General features: G+C 36.4%; 1 protein-coding gene across 1 annotated transcript in view; it reads left to right on the top strand.

Moving 5' to 3' along the window:
* The window catches only part of ADGRV1 (adhesion G protein-coupled receptor V1), a 611804-nt gene that overhangs the window by 192009 nt on the left and 407703 nt on the right, over positions 1–12092 (top strand). Inside the window, exons 54-59 of the mRNA XM_030927972.1 lie at positions 677–932; positions 2067–2269; positions 3537–3713; positions 4082–4264; positions 6252–6431; positions 10170–10334. Coding sequence (XP_030783832.1) covers positions 677–932; positions 2067–2269; positions 3537–3713; positions 4082–4264; positions 6252–6431; positions 10170–10334 — 1164 coding nt within the window. The remainder of the gene's footprint in view (positions 1–676; positions 933–2066; positions 2270–3536; positions 3714–4081; positions 4265–6251; positions 6432–10169; positions 10335–12092) is intronic.

Below are 12092 nucleotides of genomic sequence, written 5' to 3'. Positions count from 1 at the left end.
TAGTTTGAATAATTATAGTTTGTAGCTGCATTGCTGGAGAGTGGTGTGTGAGGTAAGAATCAGTGGAAAATGACATTCAAGAAGTCCTATCAGCAAGGATTTCAGATGCTTTTTAGCAAATTTGGATTTAACTCTTTGGACAGGAGAGACACAAAAGGATAAGAGAGATGCTAATGATTTGCATCTCTCCCTATCTTTCTCTCTCCACCTGTGTTTTAGTTGATTCATTGCTTAGTGATATATCTGTTCAGAGTTTAGTCAAAGGAAATAATCTGGGCAAAAGTTTTGTAGAGAAAAATCTTTAAGCTAGTATGCCACCTTATTTTATTTTTATGGATCTTTGTATATGGTATCTAGAACTCAGATTCCCAGAGAGACTATATACTTTATCTTAGAATGGAATTCAGGCTCCAGTATTTGACAATTTGGCTGCATGTTTTTTTTTTTATTATTATTATTAGCTTAAAGTTTATAAATGGTTTGCTTTTTCCTTTTTCCTAACAATCTTCTGTTAATATGAAAGGCATCTGATTTGTAGAATCATATTATTATGTTACTTAAATATCTCTTGCTATTTAAGTTATGGGTTTAATAAAAGAAAATTAAATTTTTAAATATTCTTACTACATAGTGACAATTACAAAATAAATAACATCTTCTTTCTTTAAAATTCTAGATTTCATTTACTGAAGGCCAGGTACTGTCAACAATCACTCTGACTGTTCTTGCTGATAATATACCAGAGTTATCAGAGGTTGTGATTGTAACCCTCACCCGTATCACTACAGAAGGAGTTGAGGACTCATACATAGGTGCTACTATTGATCAGGACAGAAGCAAGTCTGTTATAACAACTTTGCCCAGTGACTCACCTTTTGGCTTGGTGGGCTGGCATGCTGTGTCTGTCTTCATTAGAGTAGCAGAGCCTAAAGGTAAATATTGTTAAATATCCTTCAAGTTTTAATGAGAAGCTTCATTGGATAATTTAATTCTAATATTTATAAGGAATGTAAATTTCTCTTTTTGTATGACTTTTTCAGTTTGACAGGTCATACTCAATCCTTGTTGTTAAATTTGGTAATCATGTGAAATCACCTAGCAATAATGTTATAGGAAATGTATCTTTTAAAAGATACATTATAATAGAAATATTAATATTTTAGTTGTGAGTGCAGTAGAGGTGACTTTTTTTTACTTTTTCTTTTTCATCATTCATCTGTTCTCTTCACTCAGCTATACTTTCTGTAGATTTTCAATAGTTACAGAGAACAGTGAGCAACACAGTGAAATGTACATGGCACTAAAGGTATTAATTGTTTAATCCAAAATAGTAATTAGAATAATTTTATCCTTGGAAGTGTACAGTGGCCAGTTTCTCTTTTGAGTACTAAAATCATCACCCAAGTAAGTATTCATATTAGCTGCTGGTGAAGGTTCTAAACTTTTCACATACTAACATGGACATCCAGCTTTCCAGTACCTTTCACTTGAATAGTCAATGGGAAAAATACAACATGTAGTTATGTTCCTGGGTCTTTAATATGGCATATTAAGTTTTTAAAATCTAAACAATGAAATAAAAGTTAGGTGCTGTGAAATACTTTGAGCCTCGTGATAGGCACATCACTGTAAGAACAAAATCACTCTTAATGATTAGTCATTAAATGATGACTTTGTATACATAATTTTTCATTGTTTGAAGAATCTTTTGAGCATTTATAATTATCATCTCTGTTCAGCCTGCATATCTGTACTTCCCTAAGACTTTGCAGCAATTTCTATTAATGTGTATGACATGTGCAACATAGAAGGGTGCTTAGAGAATCAGAAGTGGGGGGTTAGAACTGGGACATAATGTTAGGAGTGGATGGTGATTCTCTGCCCAACTTTGGCGACCAGGAAGACCAAGCACAGAATAATCCTTGGGAGTATACATTGTCTTTGTTTCACTTCTTTTTCCTTAACTGTCTACAAGGGATAGAGTAGAGTGTTCCACTCTAGGTACTTGGAACAGCATTAGCAGCAAATAGAAAAGCCTATTTATTTGTGGCATGTTTCTCTTACAGAAAACACCACCACTCTTCGGTTACAAATAGCTCGAGATAAAGGACTACTTGGAGATATTGCCATTCACTTGAGAGCTAAACCCAATTTCTTACTGCATGTCGATAATCAAGCTACTGAGAATGAAGATTATATATTGCAAGAGACAATAATCATAATGAAAGAAAATGTAAAAGAAGCTCATGCCAAAGTTTCCATTTTGCCGGTAAGTCAAGGCTGCCATGAATGTGATCTAAAATAAAGGAAAATGCTCTTAAGTAAAATTGTGATGCTCTTCTAGGTAAAAATCTTTTTTTTTTTCATAAAAGGATGCTTTTAAGCATAAAAAAAAGTAAGCTAATGTTCCCACCCACCTAAATATTTAATAAAGAATGAATATTTTATAACTGGCTGACAAAAATGATGTCTATTACTTGTATTTATTCTTGAACTGGAATATTGTTTGAATGAATTTTGAAGCACTGAATTTAGATTAATTATATCTGATTGGACCCACTGTAATTTTGTTTTGTCAGTTTTTAAACTAATGGCAACAAATGAAATGCCCAAATCAATCTGGTTATTTTTATTATTCATTTAATAGGACAGTATTTTTCCTTTCATGATATGATTACTTGAATCAAGATTAGTCTTCAGATGGTTTAGATCTGGTTTTAGCTATCTGTATTTATCCATATATGTCTGTAGAGAGAGAGAAAAACAGAGAAAGAGAGGGGGAGAATGTGTGAATATATCCGTAATGATGCACAAGAAATTGAAAGTGGTTAATAGTGGATTAGTGTTAATATTATTATAAAATAACAAAATGTTGTTTTATATTATATAAATAGTATTAATCTTATATATTATATACCATAGAATATATTACGTTATTAAATAAATATATTACATAATGTTAGTGTTACTAATAGTGATATTAGTGGTTTTAGGTAATAGTATCTTCCGAAGAGTATAATTTGGGAAAGTTATAAGGGATGGGATAGACATGAGGGTTTTTTTTCTCCTCTTTTTAGAGTATTTTTTATCTTTGGAAATTTTTTATTATGTGAAAACAATAAGAAATTTAAAAATTTTAAATATAGGCTTATATCTAGATTTTCAAGTCTAGAGCACTTTAAAAATGCATGTAGCATCTACCAGTGTTTCCTAAATTTTCTTTTTGGATATTAAGTATGTAAAACATACAATAGAATATGGTCAAAATTTCAGGATAGGTTTTTAAAAATTATTTTATTTGCTAATGAGTGTGAAGATTCCATTGAAACATCACCAGTGAGCTAGAATATTCCATAGATTCTGAAGTTGTCAGTGGGAAGGTATTAAAATATAACAATAATCTTTTCTGTGTTTGACAGATCTGCCCATTCCCATGAACAAAGTCAATTATTTCCTTACTGAAACATATCAAGTATTCAATGCAAGTTAAATGTCTTAAAAAAAATGAAACACCATCTTTTTCCCCCATTCCCCAGGATGATATTCCTGAATTGGAGGAAGGATTTATTGTCACTATCACTGAGGTGAACCTGGTGAACACTGACTTCTCTGCAGGACAGCCAAGTGTGCGGAGGCCTGGAATGGAAGTAGCTGAGATAATGATTGAAGAAAATGACGATCCCAGAGGAATTTTTATGTTTCATGTTACTAGAGTGAGACGAACTTTCATTTGTTTACAGTCATACAGAAGCCTCTCCCTGCTGTTTTGGCCAGTGTTTTGTAATGTTTTTTGCAAAAACATTTAGCTTTGTCTCTATTTTTAAATAGATAAGTAACCAAATTGCTCTTATAAACTAATTCTTAGGTCTCTTTGGGCTAGACCAAAGGATTCAACAAGTTTACTTTCATTAAATTAAACGTAAGAGTTCAGAAGACCTTTTATGCATGCTTATATCTGATTGTTAATTTCTACTTTGAAGGATGAAGTATAGAAAGTTAAGTAGAAACAATACGTTTAGAAAGATGACTTATGAGAGTTACCGTTTTATCTTGCCTTTCAACTGATACTCTTTACTTAAAGGGCGCTGGGGAAGTTATTACTGCCTATGAAGTGCCTCCACCCTTGAACGTTCTTCAAGTTCCTGTAGTCCGGCTGGCTGGAAGCTTTGGGGCAGTAAATGTTTATTGGAAAGCATCACCAGACAGTGCTGGCCTGGAAGACTTTAAACCATCTCATGGGATTCTTGAATTTGCAGATAGACAAGTACGCCAGTCACTAACATACTAGTCTTTTTGCGTTGTACTTGACACATTTTGTAGGCATCCATCAAATGAATGTACATTAGTGATTGCTAAATGCATTATACTCTAAATGTTCCTATGTTGAGTCAAACAAATATTATTAATTGAAATACAATTTATTAATGGGCATGGGAAGAGACTTATAAAGATACAACAATCTTACCCTTTTCTGAACCCCCGCCCCAGTTTTATTTAAAATAAATAGAAGTTACAAAACAGGATAATAATTGACTTAGAAATGCCTAACAATATAGAGAAAACTGTCTGATGAACTAGACTATTCCTGTGGACTTTAGTTTCTTTCATCTTTTATTTTGTTTCTTAATGCCGGTAAATATAGATATTTATTTAGAATTTGCACTAAAAGTATGGACAGTTTTTACTTAATATCTAAAATGCCCTTTATAATTTAAAAAAATGACTAAGAGAAAATGAACAAAATAGTTAAAACTTGAAAAACTGAAAAACAATATTCTAGATTTAGGCTTACCAGTCTTAAATGTTATGAAACATTCCCCAAGAATTACAAATTTTGTAAACTTGGCATTTTTTAATATGTAAGAATAAGATGTTTTCATACATTTTTTTTTTTAATCAGTAAGTGGAAAAGGCTTATGAACAACCATGAAGTGTTAGTAACTTCAACTAGCACCTCTGTCCACAGGTAGCCTTATTTTGGCTAGACAGATTACCAGAGTATGCGTCAACTTATTAGTTGCTCATGGTGGGCAGTAGTAAATGCTGTTAAAAGGTAAGCTTACAGATCTAGATTTTCCTACACAGAAAAACATATTATTGTTAATATTTTTGAAATCCTGAGCTTTTAAAACAGTTTTAGAACTTGAAACATTTCCTAGTAAAAAGAGCAGCATGCAAGTCAATGAGATTCTTATGTTAAAAGCAGAAACAAAAACGTTGATTTGAAACAAATACATTGATTTGAATCATTGAAGCAGCCTTCCAACTTTAATGACATTATCAACTCCTTATCTGTGCGTGAAGTTCAAGTTCCATCATTAACCAGCATCCTGAGGATCAGGTTTATTCTTAAAATTCACATCCTCTAAGGAAGGGACTCTGTATTTTACAGCACAGATTTGAGGTGCAGGCAATTTAGTTAGCTTCTATTTGAGCATTTGATTTTATTCACGTTTCCACCTGTCTGAGTGTGATATCCAGGTTTTTCACTTTTCTCTGTTGTTAAAGATTTTAGGTAGATTTAGATAGAAAAACTTCATTTTCTGATAAATGTCTGTGTCAAAAACATTGGAATATTTTTATGACCAATAGTGAAACTGCAAGCTGGATCAAGGTTTATTTATTTATAAGTTTATAAAAACTTTTAACATAGACTCAGAAAATTGAACTAAATCCTGATTATAAACATCCAGGAATAGCACATTTGGGTCTTCTTTCTGCCTTTCTTTTTGACTGCATTGCAAAAACAATATCTGAAACCAATGGGATTTATTTTAATTGTGGAAGACAATGGTAATTTTTATGTAAATTTCATATCATGTAATATTAATACCAAGCATACTGCATTTTATGTTTGTGCAATGGTATTAGAACCTGCACGACATTAAAAACATTTTAAGAATAAGGATTTATTGTTTTTAATGTATAAATAATACTATCTTATCACATCAATAATTTTTTATCTTAAAAGTAATAGACAGCAAATTTCTGATTTTAAAATACCGTAAATATACACAACTTTAAAATGCCATAAATATATATGCCATAAATATATACAACTTTAAAAGTATTACGAATATTATAAGCAAAAGAACTACTTTTTTGTACCATGTTTCTAAGTTTTTTAGTTTCAGCTAAAAAATTAAAATATATATAAGCAAAAACTGTTACTACATTATTTCTTTCCTCATTTCCTATCTTCCTCCTTCTTTTCCTCCTTCTTTTTCTCCCTTCCTTCCTTTCTTTCATAGGTTACTGCAGTGATAGAAATGACCATAATTGATGATGCTGAATTTGAATTGACAGAGACTTTCAATATTTCCTTGATCAGTGTTGCTGGAGGTGGCAGACTTGGTGATGATGTTGTGGTAACTGTTGTTATTCCACAAAATGATTCTCCATTTGGAGTATTTGGATTTGAAGAAAAGACAGTAAGTTAAATATATCAGGGGAATGCATTATTTCAGGCTAGTGTTTCATGTAATTTTGAGTAGAAAGTATCTTGCATTTTTGTTTTGAAAGTCTTGGCCAGGCGTGGTGGCCAGTAATCCCAGCACTTTGGGAGGCCGAGGAGGGCGGATCACAACGTCAGGAGATCAACACCATCCTGGCCAACATGGTGAAACCCCCGCTCTACTAAAAATCCAAAAATTAGCTGGGCATGGTGGTGTGTGCCTATAATCCCAGCTACTTGGGAGTCTGAGGCAGGAGAAATCACTAGAACCCAGAAGGCAGGGATTGCAGTGACCGGAGATCATGCCATTGCACTCCAGCCTGGCGACATAGACTCCATCTCAAAAAAAAAAAAAAAAAAACAAGTCCCGGTGTGGTGGCTCACACCTGTAATCCCAGCACTTTGGGAGGCCGAGGCGGGGTGGATCACAAGGTCATGAGTTCGAGACCAGCTTGACCAATATGGTGAAACCCTGTCTCTACTAAAAAAATACAAAAATTAGCCTGGTGTGGTGGCGCATGCCTGTAGTCCCAGCTGCTTGGGAGGCTGAGGCAAGAGAATCACTTGAACGCGGGAGGCAGAGGTTGCAGTGAGCCAAGAGCACAGCACTGCATGCCAGCCTGGGCAACAGAGTGAGACTTCATCTCAAAAAAAAAAAAAAAAAAAAAAAAGAAAGTCTTTATTACCCTTCACGTTTGAGTCTCTTCTCAAGGATCTTTTGAGTGGGCTATTGAATTAGGGGCCAATCCTCCAGCCTGTGCACACAGTTTGATAGTAATGTGAGCCTTAATATCAGGAAATTACGAAGGGGAACAGATTCCTATTTATTGGGTGTAGTAGACCAAGATGTACTTTTCATCCACACCACCTATTCTCTGCCTGCTTTACTGCCAGACCACCATTCTGGTCACAGGCAGGATTCTGTCGTGGGTCTGGGTGTTACATCCCACAATGGGTTTACCTGGTGAGGGATTTATATTACCCACTGTTATGCTAGTCTGTTGTGACTTATGTAGAACAAAACACCACAGTCACCCCCCACCAGCTCATGTATTTCTCTGTATTTCTTCTCACTTCTTATTGGCTGTTTACTTCCAAGACTTGAAAGAAGGAACCCAATTATTATTGATTCAGCCACACAGAGAGAGAGAGAGAGAAAAAAGCCTAATTAATCATGAAAGCTAAGTGTTTGTGCAGCCAGATTTGGTACCCAGTACTAAATTGTCACTACATCTTAAGTATAAAACACTATAAATTCCATTATAATTATTATTACATAATTATGACATAATATTATGACCTTACCTTTCAAAAGAAATTCCAAGGTATGAATTAAGTATTTAGATAATCCATAAAAGTATTTAGATAATCCATAAAAGTATTTAGATAATCCCCATATACTCAGCAACTCTTCCAGCTCCATATGTCACCATTCCCTTCATTTAATCACTTATAGGTAGTCAGTAATTCACATAGATTTCTTTTAATTGATAAACCAATTGCCATAATGTTCTACTGTCCTGTGGATGCAAGGCTAGACCCACAGCTTGCCTACGAGTGCTGGAGTTCCCAGATGCTCCAAAATTGAAATATAACAAATAACTGCCTAATGATTTGGCTATTTAATTTCAATTTCATAAGAAAATGAGACCTGTAAGAGGGACAGAACAAACTTTCACTGTAGCCCAATGAGCTCTTCCTTGAAAAAAAAAAAAAATGGGCAGCTGTGTTTGTAAGGAGTGTTGGATTGGCAAAAGAGTGACTGTGAATATCTCCCAAGCAGCAGAAAATTACACATGAATATGTAATTTATTTTTTATAAAATGTCTCTTAGCTTATAAGTTTAGATTAAAAGTTCAGGGTTTAGTGTTCAAATCTTCAATTGATGAAATTTCACAATAACATTTTTCATCAAACTTTTGGACTTGGGCACTGGACAATGTGTTTATAATCTACTCTTACTGTTAGAGTAAATGAACACCTACACTAGTATTCATAAATAATTTTTATTCATTTTATTGTAACTGCGATCATAAACTCTAGTGTTTTAAACCTAGTGTTAAGCACACTTGGTCTGGGAAATAATATCGTTACAGCTACAAATTTTCAATTTGTCTTAGAGTCTAAAGGAAAGATTTAGGTTACCCAATTCCTACTGTATTGTTGAATATGTAAAGCACACGTGCTTGGGCTTTAATTCATTAGATGTCGATGGCTATTTTGATTGTTGGTGATAATAGTAGCTGCATGATGCTCAGCCCTTTGTGACTGCTTCCCTTGCTTATATCCTATCTTTCCTATCACAAAAGTTTCTTGGTAACATGGAGTTTATCTTTTAACCTTAATGAGATATACAATATTGTGCACACAATAAACATTCTGTTAGCATTATTTGGTGACACAGATTAGATTCACAGCTGAGGTACATTAAGAAAAGACTGTTAGTAAAAATCCATCAAAATTAACAAGCTGTTCACAAGGGCAATGTGGTAAGTACACCAAAGCCCTGGGAATAGCAGAGACCCATGGAAATCTACTTGTGAAACCTAAACTAAAATGTTACATCTATAGAATCAAGAAGACTTATATAATGGATTTACTCTATTTTTTTCTTGCTAAATATCTCTAGTCCCTGAGGAGTGGTATGAACAGTTTGGAGTTAAAATATCCTAATTAGATTCCAGGCTCCTCATCTCCAAATATATGTATATATCTGGCCCTCAGATTTCTGTGAGTTTCTGTGAGGCTTAAATAAGATAAGGTATATGTAAGAACTGACACACAATAGAAGCTCATTTCAGTTTGTTCTAAATCTGTGCTCTTGACATCAATGCAAATCTCATGAAGAAAACAAAACAAGATTGTATTGCATGTTAAGCTTCTATCTGTCTTGAAAGTGGAAAGCATTGTGTTATATTTTCTATTTATATAGCGGATGGATGATATAAGTTCAATGAGGACTTTGCTTCACAGAGTCAACATATGTACTTCACTTAAACTAGATCTGTTAATAAGGACTTGTATAAAAAATAAATAGTGCTGGTAAATGAATGTATTGAATCTCCTCTCTTTATCTCAGATTAATAAACCACTTTTAAACTTCGACTCACTAAAGTAGGTACACTACAGATAATACAGAGGATAGTTTAGGTCTGTATTATGTGGGGAGCATGATTGTAGTAACAAAGATCCCCCCAAATCCAGTTTCTTCATATAGTAAATGTGCATTTCTTCTTCATGCAGGAATCCTGCACTAGAGTGCCCAGTCGGCTGATGCTTATGGACACCTCTTATTCAACTGGCAGCTCTCAGGCCCTAGACTCTGTCCGTCTTGAGGTTCTGTCCTCTTCTGTGTCCTGGGCATCCTCTCTATTCACCTGCCAAATGGAAAAGTAGAGGATGTGGGGTCTTGTGTGGAAGTTTATGGCAAGAATATTAGCAGCAGAAGTCATTTCTGCCTCTATTCTCTGGGTCAAAATTCAGTCGCATGCCCTACCTAATTGCAAGAGAAGACAGGAAACGCCAACTAGTTGAGCATCTAGGAATAGAAAGTGGGATTTGGTAAAAAAAAAAAATTTTCTGCCACACGATCATAACATGTAACATTCATTCTAAACTTTAAAACTGCAGTCATTGTAAACAGAAATAAGATTCTATTTGTTTATCCTGCTCTTTTCGTTTGTTTCTTTTGCCTTACTGGATTTTCTTCTTTCAGGTAATGATTGATGAATCCCTTTCATCCGATGACCCAGATTCATATGTGATATTGACGGTTGTCCGGTCCCCAGGAGGAAAAGGAACCGTCCGACTTCAGTGGACCGTAGATGAGAAGGCTAAACATGACCTTAGTCCTTTGAATGGGACCCTTCATTTTGATGAGGTATAGTCAGCATTAGGACTCATGTGTTTTTTCCCTAATTTGTCTTTGAGTTTCTTTTTCCTTTTTATTGTAAATTCAGGGGGCACATATGCAGGTTTGTTTCATGGGTATATTGCATATGCTGGGGTTTGGGCTTCTGGTGAGCCCGTAACCTAATAGTGACTATAGTACCCAATAGGTAGTTTTTCAGCCCACACCCCATTCCCACCCTCCCACCTCAAATAGTCCCCAGTGTCTGCTGTTTCCATCTTTATGTCCATGTATATTCATTGTCTAGTTCCTACTTATAAGTGAGAACACATGGTATTTGATTTTCTGTTTCTGCATTAATTCATTTAGGATAATGGCTCCTAATTGCATCTGTGTTGCTTTAAAGGACATGATTTAATTATTTTATATGTCTGTGTAGTACTTCATGGTGTATATCTGCCACATTTTCTTTATCCAGTTCACTGTTGGTGGACACTAAAGTTGATTCCATACCTTTGCTATTGTGAATAGGTTGACTGATATCTGATGTTAAGTGGAAGCACCTGCCCTGGTGTGGGATGCAGGCAGGGAAGGATGGTAAGAAGCGATCATGTTGGAATGTGTTGGGGTCTCTTGGGGAGTGGTAAGGGGGTACACCAGCTTCTAGTCCTGAGCCAGCAGGAATGAAGTTTTCTTCCCTCTCGTGCCCCTGTTGCAGTACTCATGACTTTCATTTCATAAAGACTGTCCTTTGGCTCCGCAGTGCAGCTGCAGGCCACAGATGTGCCCCTCTAGGAGCTGGTACCAAAATGGGCTCAGGGCAGGCCTCTTCCCTTGCTCCAGGGCAAGCAACTTCACAACTTGTCTGTCCTCCATTGCTGGGACACTGTTGCTCTGTGTAAGGAGGGGGAGTTGGGCCCTGTTCTTCCTGTAAGCCCAAGTGGCACAGGCTCACTTTGAGCAGGGATAGAGTCACTGAAAAAAGCACACAAAAAAGCTTTCTTTGTGTGCATGCGCTAACTCCCAGTGGGAAGAACCACAGCTGTGTCTGCAACAGTCTAGAGTGGGAGATGACCACCTCTACCACTGTCCCTAGGCGTTGGTGCTGCCGTTTTCAGTGACTGGCCCTATGCCTGCATTTCCTTTGTCCCAAGGGGATTTTGGTGGGCTGTGCTCCCCCTCCCTTATGGGCAGCCTATATTGTGGATCTTAGATCTCCAGAAGTCCTTTAGCTCCCTGGCACCCACCTGACCTCCGTGCTTCCCAACGTCAGAGCCAGTTGTGGGGTATATTTGCAGGAGATCTGGTGGTGCAGTGACTCTAGAGCCGAGAGGTCTCAGGCAGAGCAGTGGCACTACAGGTACACAACCACTATGGCACCCTCCATCTCAGTTTGGGTCTGAGGGGAACATAGACACGCCTGCACAAGCTAGCAAACCGGTTCTCTGTCCCTGGGAAGTTCCCGAATAGCCACTTACAGCCTTGTCTTGTGTCATGAGCACAGAGTGGCACCTCAGAAGCTTGACAATCAGGAGATTGTCAGAGGAGTGAGGAGAGGAGAGAAGCACTCCCACCTACTTCCCATGGGGTTCCAAGCTCCTTGGGGTCAATCTCTGTAGACTCTTGCTGCTTCCGTTTTCTACACCCCAACTTCTTCCCACTCGCCCTCTGACAGATCCTGGCTTTCTTCCCCCGGTTTTCTGTTCAGAACTTGTCCTTTCACCAGTAACTTTGATCATCTTCCTGAGGAGAACTGGCACCTGATGTCCCTAGAGAGTCATCTGCTAG

Source organism: Rhinopithecus roxellana, chromosome 3 (assembly GCF_007565055.1).
Source record: "Rhinopithecus roxellana isolate Shanxi Qingling chromosome 3, ASM756505v1, whole genome shotgun sequence".
Classification (NCBI taxonomy): domain Eukaryota; kingdom Metazoa; phylum Chordata; class Mammalia; order Primates; family Cercopithecidae; genus Rhinopithecus; species Rhinopithecus roxellana.
This window is presented reverse-complemented; position numbering and strand designations above follow the sequence as displayed.